Below are 16,548 nucleotides of genomic sequence, written 5' to 3' on the forward strand. Positions count from 1 at the left end.
GGTCACTTAGTAATCACGTGCTAATTAGCTTTGAACCAATCAGACAAAGAGGTCAAGTAAAAAAGTCGCAAGCATCAATTTCTAAAAGGTGGTAGCAAAGGAAAATAGTTGAACTAGAAAGATTTCCGATTCAAGAGAAAACGTTTTTAAAAAGGTTTCAATTGGGAGAAAGTTAATTAGTCCAGGTCCTTGAGTTGTTAAAGAGTCAAGGTAAAGCTATCAGTAGCATACAGTTGACAGTTGTATCATTACGGGATTATATCAGTACGAAGTTGTCTCAATGCATAGTGGCATCCCACTAAAGGTGTAACAGTATACTATAACTAAGAAGTATTCATTTGTGGGTTTATTACTTCGGTGAATTTGCAAGAATTTTATGTCAAGTTGATGCTGAATTTTGGATTAAATGCATTTATCGAATTTATGTGTTTGAAGAAAGGGAAAAAAAAAAAGAAATCTTTTCAGTGTGTTTTAATCATGATTCCCAGGCAACCGATTATGTGTGTGCCTTTGGATATACTCCAAGGGACGTAAGCATTACATCGTAAACACAATCCTAAACATAAAAGTGTCATATGAATGGCAATAAACTGTAATCATTACAATATGCACATCAAATTAATAGGTATGTTTAAATATGGCTTTTTAAGACCAATTAAATATACTACTAGGAATTAAAATACAGAAAGTAGTAAATAACATTATGTTTGAAGCCGAACCTTTATATCTTTGTATTAAATTAACGAAAATATATTCAGGTAGTAGGGGTTTTATTTATTTACACACGCTTATATTAAACCACTATTTATCTTTCTTGATTGTATTTATTTGCAATATAATTAAAGTAAGTATTCTCTAAACTCAGCTGGTCACATCATTGAGATAGACATATTTTCAGGTCTTTAAGTGTAGGCCATAGACTTTATGTACAGTCTATGGTGTAAGCTTATAATTCTATAGTTTTGAAAAAAAAAATGAAAATTTTGCTGAAAAAAAGCAACAACAAGAATGCAGGCAGATGCCGAACTAGGGGGGGGGGGATTTGAAAATCCCCCGGGCCCCCACTTGAGGGGAGCCCCCAAACGAGTGTTTTTTACATTAAATATTACACGAAAAGCAAGACCCCCCCCAGGCACCCAAAATGATTGCAAATTCCTAGCTACGCTACTGAGTGCAGGACTGTTGGAGGTCTTGGAGTTTTGCTAAACGAGAAGAGTGAAACGTCTATAAGCAAGTTCAACTCAGCACTGCAACTAAGTCTATGTATATTTTTACTTTAGCTCTGTGCCAACCATTAAACACAGTCACCACCTTAGTCTCCTGTACCCCCTTCCTCTACCATTACCAGTGCAAGATTTAGATAGACCTATAAGCTACATAAAACTATAGCTTTTGGGGGCTCCACTTTTTTTTGCCCCCTCTTTTTTTTTTTAAATCGTCCAAGTGGACAAATAATGATTTTAGAAAAAAAATCTTTTTAATTGTATATAAATTTAACCCTCTAGTGGCCTCTAGGTATCAGGAAATCCTATTTTGTACTAACTTATCTAAGTTACCTACTTACCTAAGTTTAGATCAAATCATTAAAAAGCCAACTAGATTAAACAACATATTAGATCTCTTCTTAACCAACAGACCTGGATTAGTAGTTGATTATGATATTATCCCTGGTCTATCAGACCATGAAATCATAAAAATACACAGTCAGATAAAAGCAGTAGCCAATACAAAACCCAAAAGAAAAATCTTACTCTGGAATAAATGTAACCTAACACAACTACACCAAGCTGCATTAAACTTTCAACAAACATTCTTATTAGAAAAAGACATTAACCAACCAGTCGATGACCTCTGGAATTTCATTAAAAACCATCTTAAAAGCATTATAGAAAATCAAATACCAACTAAATACACATCAAACAAAATAAATAAATGCTGGTTTAATAATAGACTAAAGAAGCTTTGTAAACAGAAGGAAAACCTATATAGAAAATTTAAAGAAACTAATGCAGAAAGAGTTTACAAAAAGTATATAAAAATTAAACACTTAACCCAAAAAGTAAGCAGACAGCTGCAGAGTGAATACATAAACAATGTAATATCTAAAGACAACAACAAAAACCTATGGTCATACATTAAGTCTAAGAAAATGGAAACAACAGGCGTAGCGCCATTAAAAGATGAACATAACATAATACATAATGATAATGAAACTAAAGCAAACATTCTAAACAAATACTTTGCATCAGCATTCTCAGCCCCAGGAGACAAAGACATATTACTGAATTTGAACCAAGTAGACAACATAGAAGATATAGTAGTACAAGAAAATGGAATTCAAAAACTATTAGCCAACACCAAACCAAATAAAGCTTCTGGACCTGATGGTATTCCAGCTAGATTACTCAAAGAACTAAGTAATGAGCTAGCCCCAGTGTTCAAAATACTCTTTCAGGCTTCACTTAACCAGGGCAGAGTACCAAAGGACTGGAAAGAAGCTAATGTCACCCCCCTATTTAAAAAAGGAGAAAAATCTGACCCAGGAAACTACAGACCAGTATCACTTACCAGCATTACATGTAAAATCCTAGAACACATAATATGTAGCAACATCATAAACCACTTAGACAAACATAATGTCCTCACACCATACCAACATGGCTTTAGGAAATATAGATCATGTGAAACACAACTAATAGGACTAATTGATGATTTTTCAAAAGGTTTAGATAATAGTGAACAAATAGATGCTATCTTACTAGATTTTTCTAAGGCTTTTGACAAAGTTCACCACCATAGTTTGCTTAAAAAATTAAAATATTTCGGCATTAATGGTCCACTGCATCAGTGGATTAAAGACTTTCTGATAGGGAGAGAACAAACTGTAATAATAAATGGCTCTAAATCAACACCGATAACAGTAAACTCAGGTGTACCTCAAGGAACAGTCTTGGGTCCACTACTATTTTTAATTTACATAAATGATTTACCAAATTGCATTACTTCAGGAACAAAAGTCAGATTATTTGCAGACGATTGCATAATATATAGAACAATAAAAACAACACAAGACACAGATATTTTACAAAGAGAATTAGATGAATTACAGAAATGGGAATCAAATTGGAGCATGTCTTTCCACCCAGAAAAATGTCAGTTGTTAAGAGTAACAAAAAAACTAAAACAAATTAATTCCACTTATCTTATTCATGGCAAACCAGTAACACAGACTAAAAACGCAAAATACCTAGGTGTTATAATAAATGAAAAACTGTCATAGAATCCACATATTGATGAAACTACAAAAAAATCAAACAAAGCATTAGGATTTATTAAAAGAAATTTCTATAAATCAAATAAGAACATAAAACTAAAATGTTATTTAACCTTGGTTAGGCCAATAATAGAATATGCATCCTCTGTTTGGGACCCCTCAACTCAAGAAAACATTAAGAAACTAGAACAGACACAAAATAGAGCAGTGCGATTCATAACAAACGAATATTCACATTTGACTAGAGTAACACCTTTAGTAAAATCACTAAATTTAGAAAGCCTTCAGGACAGAAGGCTCAAAAGTAAAGTAGCAATAATACATAAAACACTGAACCATAATCTTCAAATACAAAAACAAAATTTAATAAAATACTCTGAAAGACACAAAGATAAAGGCACATTCCTCGTCCCATATGCTAGGACAAATTTGTACAAGTGCTCCTTCTTCCCTAGTGCAATTAGAGCATGGAATGGGTTGCCTGAGCTAGCCAGGAAAACCAGTGACTTGGCAGAATTTAAGTCATTGGTTAATATGCATGACTAAATGCATGACGCGTAGGACGTAATCATCTTCTTTTTTGAAGTAACGTCTGTATTATATAAGATAAGATAAGATTATAAAGGGCCCTATATCTCTATTACGGTCAAGACTAAATCCTTCTATGACTATTATACCAAATCTCTTGTGTTTTGTGTATACAAAGTCGGCTAAATATGTGGTCAGCTCAGTCACTAATATCATAAGCGTGTAGATCTCATCTAGTTTTGGAAAAAAACAAAACACTAACATCAGTTAAAAAAAAAAAGCGAAACACGAAGCTTATATTTCTAACCATGATTAATTTTCTATATGGTATCGAGGCATTTCCCCCATCCTGTTAATATGAAGATATATTTATATCCGGGTAATCTGCTGCCTATGAGATTAAACTATATATAGTAGGTTGTCCTATTCAACATGGTATTTTCCCGTTTATCTAGTGGTTACTAATATAGCATGTTTGATGAAGAGAATCACTTTTTTTTAAAGTGTCACGTATTATTTAACATAACCATTACCACTAAAATTAAGTCCATAGAGTGTTGCACCACTATGTATTAGAAGATAAGACCACCGTCTGAATCCAAGGCAGTAAACAGTAGCCCCGCTGCTTCCGGGACAAGTAGCTACTGTATAGGTAAACTGAACAAAATTATCCCCCACTCGACGTTTCTGGATCCATTGACCAAAGCTGATCTGCTTAGGACAGCCATGAGGGTGTGACACTATAAAGGCCAGCCTGTCATCTTCTCTGGATAGCCTGTATTTGTAATAGACTTTACTCCAGACGTTAACTAAGTTTTCTTTGATTTGGTACAGCTTCTCCCCCAGTTCCTTTGCGCAGGTCACGTATCTCAGACTGCACCAATCTCTCTCAACATTCACTATGAACGCCTGGGGGCTGTCAAGGATGATTTGCGAGCTGTCGTCGTCGCTGTCGTAAAACAATCTCAATGTGGTATGCTTAGCCTCCACATCATCAAATACCACATGTGTGGCTGTATCCACAATTAACTCCCACACCACGTTGCTAGGCTTGTGTTGACATTTCACGCATAAACATTTGATGTCCTCGTCCTTGACCCGGATACTATTGACGTCCGTATGCTTATAAACCCACTTCACTCTTCCGCTTCCCATCCGCAAATTTGTCTTTCCTCTCATAGTATAGAAAGGGTATGGCCCGTAAGTGCCTGGCCAGAACTGAGGCCTGTCTGGACTGGTCTTCTTGACATCGACTCTGACCGTCATGTCAGCTGCAGCTTTGATGAGATCTAACAGATCATTGTCACGATAATTTCTGGGTAGGTCGTACAAACTAAACGACTCCACAGGTGTGAAGACTCCATGGCCAGGATTCTTCTTGCAGTTCAGTAAAAGTCTGTTTTGATCGGCCTCTTCTTCGTCCCCCAGCACATGAGTTTCATGAAATCCTAAGGAGAGATTTTAAAACGTACTGTTAATATTAAGTTTGAAATATAGCACGAAAACAAAAGTTGTTGCTCTTGAACCATTAAGATCAATGATCCTATTTAATTTGTATCATAATCTTTTTTGTTAACTCTAATTAATCTCAACTTATCCGTATTGGCATATATCAAATCTATTTATTAGGAACAAGATGATTAATAAAGAAAACATGTATATAATGGTTATTTGTTTGTTGCGATCAAAGCAGGCTTATATTAGAGAGATTTTTTTTTCCGCCAGTAGTTTATTTTTTGTGTGGGAGAGGCTCTAATAGACAGTGCGGAAAGAGAATTGTCAACGCCAGCTCTGTTCCCTGAAGCTGTCTATTTATGTGTCAGCAGGATGAAGCGGTCTATTTATGTCAGTTGGCTGAAGCTGTATATTTATGTCAGTAGGCTGAAGCTGTCTATTTATGTCAGTAGGCTGAAGCTGTCTATTATGTCAGTTGGCTGAAGCTGTATATTTATGTCAGTAGGCTGAAGCTGTTTATTTATATCAGTTGGCTGAAGCTGTTTATTTATGTCAGTAGGCTGAAGCTGTTTATTTATGTCAGTTGGCTGAAGCTGTAAATTTATGTAAGTAGGCTGAAGATGTTTATTATGTCAGTTGGCTGAAGCTGTATATTTATGTCAGTAGGCTGAAGCTGTATATTTATATCAGTTGGCTGAAGCTGTTTATTTATGTCAGTAGGCTGAAGCTGTATATTTATGTCAGTAGGCTGAAGCTGTATATTTATGTCAGTTGGCTGAAGCTGTATATTTATGCCAGTAGACTGAAGCTGTCTAACTTTTGTTCAAGGTTGTTGACTTAAAGCACCATACTGCTGGTAGACAACTAAACCACTGTAGGTGTATCTTAACTTAACTCTTTCTCTCCGTAATTATTTTTCACGTTCCAACGGAATCCTTCATTTCGCTCATTAGTATTTTTTCTACCCTGTTATGATTAAGATTGAATAACTTTTTAAATTAGTAATCAGAAAGTGTTTTACTTGGTATAGAATTAAAGGGGAATGCTTGCTCTTTTTATAGAACACAAAGTAAATTCTTTACAATCAAAATATTAATTTAATTTAATGAGGTCAAATCAACGTCAATTAGGAGAGAAAGAGTTAATAAACTTGAAATAACTTATATAATTTTTTTTTTAACAAAACTAAATATAAATTTTATTAAAATATAGACAAATACAACTAGAAATTGAATGAAATAAATATAGTATACTTAAGAAATATTATAAAATGGTGTTTTTTTATGTGACTTATTAAAAAAAAACACACGTCTTTTCACTCTAGCATTCTGAACTCGTCTAGCGTACCAAGACAGCTTAACTTGCATCATTCACACTGCATAGCTACCAACCAATCACTAACTTCTTCTTACTGTCACCATAGAAACACACACACACACTCCATAATACCAAAGCAGTGGGATAAAAGAATTGAAGGACGCGGGGGGAGGGGGGACATAAAAGAGTCGTACGTGTGTCTTGTGATCAATAGTCGAAATGGGTCTTCTCTGATCTTTGATTCCTAGACAAGACTTTAAAATACGTAACAATAAAATAAAATTGTGTTTATTTCATTGTCACAACCACATTCATTGCCACAACCACAGATCTATACATATTTTATCTAGAGTGGACATGGAGATCTTTTAACACTACAAAAGATGTCCAGAATTATTTTTTTTAAGTTGAAAAAAGGCGTTGTTGTAGTTATAAGAAGTAAAGTTGTTGTTTTTTTTTCAACCCTAACCTATGTAACAAATAATTTAATGTTTAGATCTAGAATCTAGATTCATAGACATGATCTAGATCTAGTAGCAGGGGCGTAACTAGGTATTTGGGGGCCCGGGGGGAATGACCTCTTTGGGGGCCCCTTGCATTTTGACATTCGACATATGACATGAGATAATGTACGAAATATATATAAGCCCAAAATCAAATTGGTTCAGTATATCAGTAAACTTAAAAAAAAAAATTATCATGAAGACTCTTTTAATGAATATTGCCGTTGTTTATTAGTTAAATAATGCAAAAGTGACAACTCTCAATTGATATCGCTTCACGTCGTGCATTCTGTGCAGCAAAGAAATCTATAACAACATCTACATCGATACTTTCTAGTATTTGTGACTTCACTGACATTAAAACCATGATAAGCCTTTCTTGCGTCATTGTGCTCCTGAGATAGTTTTTGATGAACTTGAGCTTTGAGAATGATCTCTCACATGACGTAATGGAAGTGGCCTGAGTTAGCGGTATTCGGAGGAGGTTGCAAAGTTTGAGCACACGTAATTGCCATATGAAGCCTGTTTCCTGAATATGTCTATTGGTGATTGTATTACTGGTTTGTTTATGAAAAGTGCTCGTGCATCAATGACATCATTGAAAAAGCGATTTTCCATTTATTTCATCATACAAACAGGAAAAGTAGCACAGTTTGTCATAAGCGTGTCTTCATCTAACAGGTGTCTAGGTTCAAGAAGAAACCCAAAGGTATCCATTTTCTTTCCACCCTTTGGAATCTGCCCTTCATCTCCATATGAAATCTGTCCAGCACTTCTGTCGCAACACGTTTGAAATGCAGTTCTATTGACAGTCCTACATTAGAACTCAACTTCCCATCAAGTCTTTTCTTTCTTCTGGTTGTTTTGATTACAGGGAATCCATAGTATTCACTACCTTCTTTTGCTTTTTCGATGGATTGGGTTTTTGTCAGTTTCTCATCATTTTGCAGAAAGCATAAAAGGGTACTAATTTCTTTAGCAGCTTCCCGTATATGCAGTCCAGACTTTTGTAGTTTCTTCTGAACTATATTAATTGGGCGCAGGAGCTTTGACCAGAATTCAAGATAGGCAAAAAATTCTTAATTTTCCAATGCATGAAGAAGATTCTGTGCTAATATTGTATGGTATTACGTCATTGTTGGTTGTTTATGTTTTGTGCGAAAGCAAAAATATTCAGAGCATACAAAAGTGGGAAAGATCCATATCTCGTTATGCTCGCGTATAGAAATACTCCGATAAGTGGACTGCCGTATTCACCATCACAACTGCTGACGAGTAGAAGACTCAGGGAATCATTCCAACTGATCCCAAACTATTGAAACCATAGGTAGCTGAAAATGCAGAGACATTACTCAACGAACGACAGATGAATAGCAAAGTGAAATACGATGCAAAAGCTTGACTACCTAAAGATTATTCTGTCGGAGAGTTCGTCTAGGTCAAACATGGCAGAAAGTTGTTGTCATAAAAAAAAAATTCAGCACCCAGATCTTACATCATAAAGACAAACAATGGAAAAACATACAGAAGAAATCAACGTTTTTTGAATAAGAGTTTCGATGAAGACATCTCTGGGTACTATGATACCGATGAAGACAATGAACTGCAAACTATTGGAACAAACGAAACAGACAATTATAGACCAATGTCTAGAGAACTTGTTGTGCCAGTCAAGACAACCAGAAGTGGACGAATAGTTAAAGTTCCTAGTAGACAGAGCCGGCCTTAGGCCTCTGCAGCCTATGCGGTCGCAGTGGGACCCGCGCTTTCATAGGCCCCTCGCTAATTCTAAGTACTAAATTAAACCATTATAACGTAAATAAATTAAGATTGTTTTCGCGACCTCCTGATTTTCCAGGGCCTCCAGGAAATCTCATGAAAAGGCAAAATATACGATAAAGTCGAACTTTTTTTGAATTTATTCAGATCTCCTGAAGAATAGACCAAATTGACATTTTGGGGTGTCAATAAATGAAAAGTGGCATTGTGAGCTTTCATTTGATAAAAATTTATTGCAAAGACGAACGTAGGCCTATTTTCAAAATAAAAAAAAAAATAATTTTGACATTATGCTTATCCCTACCCAGACTAGGCCCCGCGCGATCCGTTTCGCATAGGGCCCCGCAAATGCTAGGGCCGGCCCTGCGAGTAGATATCACTCTTAAGAACTTTAAAAGGAAGGGTGTGATAATAACTTCAAAAGGAAGGATGTGCTAATATTATATGATATTACGTCATTGTTTGTTGTTTATGTTTTGTGCGAAAGCAAAAGGATTAGATGGAAATAAAAAGAGAGTTTACATTGGAATGAGGAAAGATGAATAGAGGGGTAATAACTCGAGTGTGAAGTTTAATTCTGAAATTATAGACGCCAAACCCGAATAATGGACTATTTTCGCATTATTAAGAATAACTTTTAGATCTGTTATACTCGATTCTGTAAATTTTGCTTCAAGGTTAATTAGTGTAGCCACACAATACTCGCCATTTAGATCTATTATTAGTAAAGGTAACAAGATACCTGGAATTCGCTGTATATCATGCAGTTTTATTCTTGGCAACAAAGTTTAAAATGTAAAACTAACTTTAAAAAAAACTTTGATCTCTGTGGGAAAATTTTTTTGTAAAAACAAAGTCAACGTACTGATAGACCTAGATCTAGGTTTAGTCTTTGAGATGAATTTAATCCATAAATGTTGAAAAAAAAAAGACACCCGTTGACACTATTTGTCAATCAAATATATTAATTTATGTATTTACACATTTATTTCGGACACCCATTTGGGGGCCCCCCCTAGGTGGGGGCCCGGGGGGATTTTAAAATTCTCCCCCCCCCATCCCCCCCCCCCTTAGTTACGCCACTGTCTAGTAGTTAAACATCGAAAAAGAGCACCCTCGTCTCATAATTATTATTTTGCAATTTTTTTATACATAATCTAAAAAGATCAATCAATCTATTTAAATGTCAATAAGATGACTAATGATAACAATCTAAACATATGTGAGTTAATCAATCGCGGATAAGAATTTGTTTCCGTTTTTCAGTTTAGATATAATATATATAGGTCTGTGATCACAACGCACGAGTGCAATGTTCAGAAGAACAAAACAAAACAAAACAAAACAAAAAACGTTGTTGCTTCTATTTTAAGTATCGTACAGCCAACAGTGACATCATGTTGTTTTTAATCTCCACGTGACAGACAGACGGATAAACGAGGAAACAAAACGTTTCTATAAGTGAACTGATACGGTACAAACAAGGAAAGTACATTAAAACGAGAAAAAAACTAACTTAATGCAAATCATTGTGCAGAACATAACAAACGAAGAAGAATCATACTGATAAATTATCAACGCCATTGTAATGAGCGCCTTGTTAGTAAAACTCTTGACTTTGTAACAATGTTATCACAAGTCTCAGATCGAGTTTTAAAAAATCCACTTCTATCTTTTACCAAGGATGATTAAAATGTATTTTTTTTACTTAGAAACTTCTCCGAAATTAACTCTTTCTTTCCTAATTGACAATACCAACGCTGATTTGAACCCATGAAACTAAAAGGATTTTTGGATTTATAAACATTAATGTATGCTGTGTAAAAAGAGCGTGCATTCTCCTATAATTCGATACCAGATATAACATTCTCCAAGAACTAACAAAAAAGTTATTGAAGTTTAATCAGAACAGGATAGTGAAATACAAATGAGCAAAATGAATAAACTATCGGAACGAGGACACTAATTACGAAAAGAAAGAGTTAAAGTTTGCTATAGATGAATAAGGCCAGCCTGAGACAATGTGTTGTGCCACTTGAAACGATCTTCCCACTTTTGCTATGTTCAATATTAATGAATATCTAGAAACAGTGTTTCCCAACTGTGTTTTGCGAAACCCTAGTGTTCCATGAACTACTGGAATAATTAACTAGTAGGACACCACGTGATTTAAACTCTCTAAAAAAATAAGCAAAGTGTTCCGCTAAATACTCAAAATGTGCGAAGTGTTCTGTTGACAACAAATGGATCAACCAAACAATTAACCATTTAGTTAATCAATTAGTCTTAATTAATACTTTTTTTTGTATATAGATAATATACCAAGCCGAGAGGAGATCAGCCTTGTGTGGAGAATTTGGTTGTTTGATATAAAAATTCAACTAACAATAGACTATAATAGACAATAGACACCTTCAATATTTACAAGCACTTGAATAGCTCAGTTGTTAGCACGTTGGCCTTCTATCATGGATGTTCAAGACCCTTAACTCAAATTCAGACTCAAGCCATTAAAAAAAAATGCTTTTAAAAAAGAAGAACGGAAACGTTCTCTCACATGCCCCCCACCCCCCAACTGGTCCACTGATTGGAGTCGGGACCATTGCACTCGGAGCATGCTAATGGCTGCAGGCATGCAAAACAAAAGTAACAAAACTCTATGTCCAATCACGTACTAATTTCTCAGTGTTAGTCTTCATCTAAAAAAAAAGCACATTCAAGGTAATGTTGTTTTTAAAAGTATTATCCACATTTTTCTTGTCTCTGATTGTAATTACTTATTAAAGAAGAAAACCTAATGAGAGATAGAATGGTTTTATATTGAAATCTAATACTGCTAATGCCCTATAATATTAACTAAGGATACTTTCATCTAGCCGCTTCTAGCGAATTATTATTTCATTGGCGACATAAAAAAGAAAGAAAAAACAGGTTAGTTTAAAAAAGTTCCAATCACAAAATTCTTAACCAATTACTTACCTATTTTATTTTCATAAAAAGCCATTCTGAAAGGAGTAGGGTCCAGTTCTCACACAGGGCTATACTGATCGCTTGATTGCTACTGTTACTGGATCTTATTATTATCTGTTTTTTTATCACTTGACACTTAGGATGTGTATAATTAACTCTTGTTGAAAATCCGTGATGTAGGTGTAATTAAGTTTTATCCGGGAGAGATTTATCTAGTGAACTTTCACTGTCTGTCTTTTCCAGTTTAAAGTAGAATGTTGTTCCTGGGGAGTTGAAGAATTACACATAGTCACATACACACACACACACGTACACATCTTTTAGTATATACACACATTGTATGACAACTAGACTATTATATTTTGTTTGCTGTATCGACTGAATGGTATTTAGAGCACTCCGAAATAAATCCTTTGTAAGAAACCAGCTGTAAACAGTGAGTAATAGCTAAAAGTTTTAGAACATAGCTCGGTCTAGTCCACTTTTTTTTTTGAGTGGGGGGGGGGGGGGAAGAGTAGATAGAGTTATTAATTAGTCTAGAGTTTAGAGTTTCATTATCAATATAAATATGATTTAGTTTAACGGTAGATAGAGCTATCATTTTGAGCTTGATGGTATGTGTGCCAACGTCTGAAACTTCTTTTTTACATTCGAAATAAACTTTTTGTTTTGTTCAAAACAGGGTGTATTTCAGATTTCAGTGTTTCTCAAACATTTTTTTTTGTGACACACTTCCATACAAAACAAAAGCGTCCTCTCCGTATTAACTAGCTAGGATGTTTGAGGGACCGCTGATTATCTAATTACACCATGAGAACTTTGATTTTAATCTCGAGTTCACATTTGATAGAATTTAAAGAAAAGGCCGTTTGCCTTGAAAGACTTTGAATGACTTGTATAAAACTAGCTGTATGCGTATTGAACGAAAAGAATTCAAGTTGACAATCAACTGTCTAGGGCAGGGGTGACCAATCTATGGCGCAAGGAAGATAAAGGTTGGCCACCCCTGGTCTAAGGAGTAACCTCGGAATAGAGCTTCAATTACGACTAGGGGATAAGCTTCCAGTTTCCAAGAAATGCTCCAAAGTCGTTACGTCTCTAAATACCAGCTCCTGTCAGAGAAAGAGATAAAAGGCGGCCCATTGGCGTCTCCAAACCAAGGTTTGCTTAGTGCTGAATGGAGCAAGTAAACCTTGACAATGTATGTCATATAGAGGAAAGATCACTCTCTTATTTCTGTGTCACGCTCGTAGCGCAGCATGGTGTGAATGAAAATGGTGCGAATTTGGATAGTGAATGGAAGTGGGATTCCAAAGGTGGAAGCCGGAAGGGATGGATAGGAAGAGAGTTGGAAAATATGATGTTTACGTAATTTGTGATAATATTAAAGTATGTTTAGATTAACACTGCGGTCGCATAGGTTGCAGTGGCCTAAGGCCGGCCGTGCAAAATAGCGGCGCATGCTACGCCGCCGGTCGACTAGTGTGTCTAAACCAATCAGCTCAGCAATTCTAGATGAATAAGAAGACTATCATTAAATTGATTTTGTCCCATTTTCTCATTCTCTTAGTAGAATTCGTAGATAGTAAGCAAAGGTCTGGGAAAAAAATCAAATCTAATAATATTTGTTTCTTTCAACTGAACTTCAAGATACAATTAACATTGTACAGAATAATGTCTGTCTGTTATGACATGATTTGGAATTAGGTATTTGTTTCGGGAATAAGGGGAAAGTTTTACTTAGCGACGATGACGTAAAGTTTGTTAAAAAGAAGAACGCTTTAAGATACGCTATAAACAAGACGCTTTGCTTAGGACAGTAGGAATACGAAGTAATATATAGACGGCTAGTACTAGAGGACATTCTCGACGGTTCCCTTCTTGAGTAATAAAGGTGTTTGCTGTTTCAACACCATCGTCGACTCCTTTTATCGATTGTTGGCCTTTCGTAATTCGTTGGTGTTGCTGTTCCAGTATTGAGTTCGGGATTACCTTCTTTGAGTGTTTATAGTTCAATTACTTATCACCGCGGAAGCGCACAACAGTCTTTAGGATAACCACAACTAATAAGTCTAGATGAAAAAAGATAATTATTTTATAACCTTCGAATGTACACACAACTTGCCTCCTTATATTTAACACAGTCCTGTTTTTTAAAGAGAGGTGGGAGAAGGGGGGCAGGCCTTTTGGGCACGAAAGCTTTACGTTCACTGTTAAAAGTAGGGGAGGGATGGCCGTGAGGACACATTAGAATTGATACCCTCTACCCTTTTATTTACTAATAACTTTAATTTATTGATAAGCTATTGATCTGCTCCACTCACCGAGCTATCAGAACTTAAATAAAATAAAACACTGAACCACAATCTTCAAATACAAGAAAACAAAATCTAATATAACACTCAGAAAGACACAAAGATAAAGACACATTGCTCGTTCCTTATGCTAGGACCCTTCTTCCCTAGTGCTGTTCGAGCATGGAATGGGTTGCCTGAGCTAGCCAGGAAAACCAGTGACTAAGCAGAATTTAAGTCATTTGGTTAATATGCATGACTAAATGAATGATGCGTAGGACGTAATCATCTTCTTTTTTTTTTTTTGAAGTAACGTCTGCATTATAAAAGATAATTTTATGAACGTTTGCGAAAGTGCAGAAAATGCAAGTACATACCAGATCAGATTCTCGAGTCAATCAATTAGCTATTATTCTGGTTTAGACTTGTTTTAACTGACAAGACAGTGGATTTTAATCAAAAGATCAACTGCATATTTTAAAAGAAAAATTGGGAATTATCGCAGTACCATAATTTCATTATATAAACAAGGCTACAGAGACAGATGTGTGGAAACACAAACTCATAATCGGCCCTCGAAAAGGTCCGCTTAATGTTATTAATATTAATGTTATTATTATTGCATTGTTAATGTTCACATGCATTCAATGGACTGATGGTTATGACGATGTAGTTAAATCCTAGGTGTCACTTATAAAAAGTTTAGAAACAGGATTGACATAGCAATTAGACCCCACGATGACCTGCTGACCACTGTCAAAAACGTAAACTCAAACTCTATGGCCATATCACACGGTGCTCAGGGCTCGCAAAGACCTTCCTTCAGGGAACAGTACCAGGAAGAAGATGAAGAGGAAGTCAGAGAAAGCAATGGGAAGACGGTCAGGTGGGTTTACAGGTCTAGGGTATGACTTGCTATGCCGGGTTCTCCACATCAACGCTGATTATTAACTTCCTGTCGGGGTGGGGGTGTACTTTAGTCGTGGCTCGCCTGCCTGGAAGCCCCTAACAGTCTAGCAATCAAGTTATGAAATAATTACCAAAAGAACAAATAATACAAATAGTAACGCATACTAGTCAATAACGAGATTGCATATAACAAAACAAAAGGTTTAATGGAGTAATGATATGATATGGCATAAATGATGAATAAATATTAATAGTATTTACAAGGGCAAATACAAGTGATACATATTATTCAAATGAGATATAACACACCTTAAGCTCAGTGCCACAATACGATCAGGGCTCTCGCAGCCCACAACCCAATACCATGTATGTAAGGGCCAAACCATACAAATCAGGCTTGACTACAACAGAGTCCCAAGCCTGCGTTCCTAAGACCGCCATTCACAAGACTATATTACTAACGATTTTAAAACTACAACACGAAAAGTAAAGCAAAATAAACAAACTAACCCATCACTGGGGAAGAAAACAACAACAGAGCGACTGCTAATCAGCAAAAACAAACAGAGCTATGACATCAACATAGCGCGTCCTTAGGAACTAGCGCACAAACCATTATGGTACATACAAGAAAATATCAAGCAAGAAGCAACTCTAGATGCGCACGACAAAGACAACATACTAGCCTGTCAGTGAATGAAATTCTATCAAATGCAAAGAACAGAGAGGAATGGAGAAAGACGGTTAAAAGATCTAATGTGGTGCCCCAACAGTCCAACAGAAAAAAAAATAAGAGAAAGTGAAGGTGAATTAAATCTTAAACTGGTATAACTGATGTTATTGAATGATTATCTAATTGTTTTGTAAAGGACCAATCTCCCGTTTGATGACTTAACAAATAACACTCTTCTCTTTAGTTAAATGTTCTAGATATATATTACTATGCTATAGTTCACGTGTATAACATGAAAAGAGAAATTAACCATTGCATCATAAATTTGAAAGGTCTAAAATATTATGATGTCGGATTTTCAATATCTTATTCTAGTTTACGAGATCTAAACGGTACTAACGGACAGACTACACAAAACTAATAGCGGGTATTCCCCTTTCGGGGACCTTTAAAAACACACAAAATGAAAATGAAAAAAAAAAAAGATAAAATATAGAAACCTAAGTTTGAAGATAAAGCGATAAAGTTACAAACTACTCAACTGTGAAACTGCTGAAGGGCTAGTGGCAACTGATCTACCAGATATCTCTTTAGTCCTAAACATTCCTAAGAAGATTCCTCAACCTCAGAGGGTGGGACTGCTGCTGACCTGCCACATCAAAAAATTCCACAGTGAGCTCACGGCAACAACAATGAATATAGCGTGTATCTAACAAATCTCAACTGTATTAGTTTCAGAGAATGAACAATGGCTAATTTCTATAATAATTATACTATGATTCATACAACATTATCAGCAAACATACTTTAAGCTCAAATCGCTATGAATGAAATCACAATAGACAC

General features: G+C 35.6%; 1 protein-coding gene across 1 annotated transcript; it reads right to left on the reverse strand.

The window, feature by feature from the left end:
- Positions 1-456: 456 nt before the first annotated feature.
- On the reverse strand, positions 457-12,135 carry LOC129928260 (uncharacterized). The gene is made up of 2 exons (XM_056041823.1): positions 11,836-12,135; positions 457-5,250 (listed from the first exon to the last, which is right to left on the reverse strand). Exons 1-2 carry the CDS (start codon positions 11,858-11,860, stop codon positions 4,316-4,318), a joined length of 960 nt encoding a protein of 319 aa, XP_055897798.1. The 5' UTR covers positions 11,861-12,135; the 3' UTR covers positions 457-4,315.
- Positions 12,136-16,548: the final 4,413 nt, after the last annotated feature.

This window comes from Biomphalaria glabrata, chromosome 9, assembly GCF_947242115.1.
Source record: "Biomphalaria glabrata chromosome 9, xgBioGlab47.1, whole genome shotgun sequence".
Lineage (NCBI taxonomy): Eukaryota > Metazoa > Mollusca > Gastropoda > Planorbidae > Biomphalaria > Biomphalaria glabrata.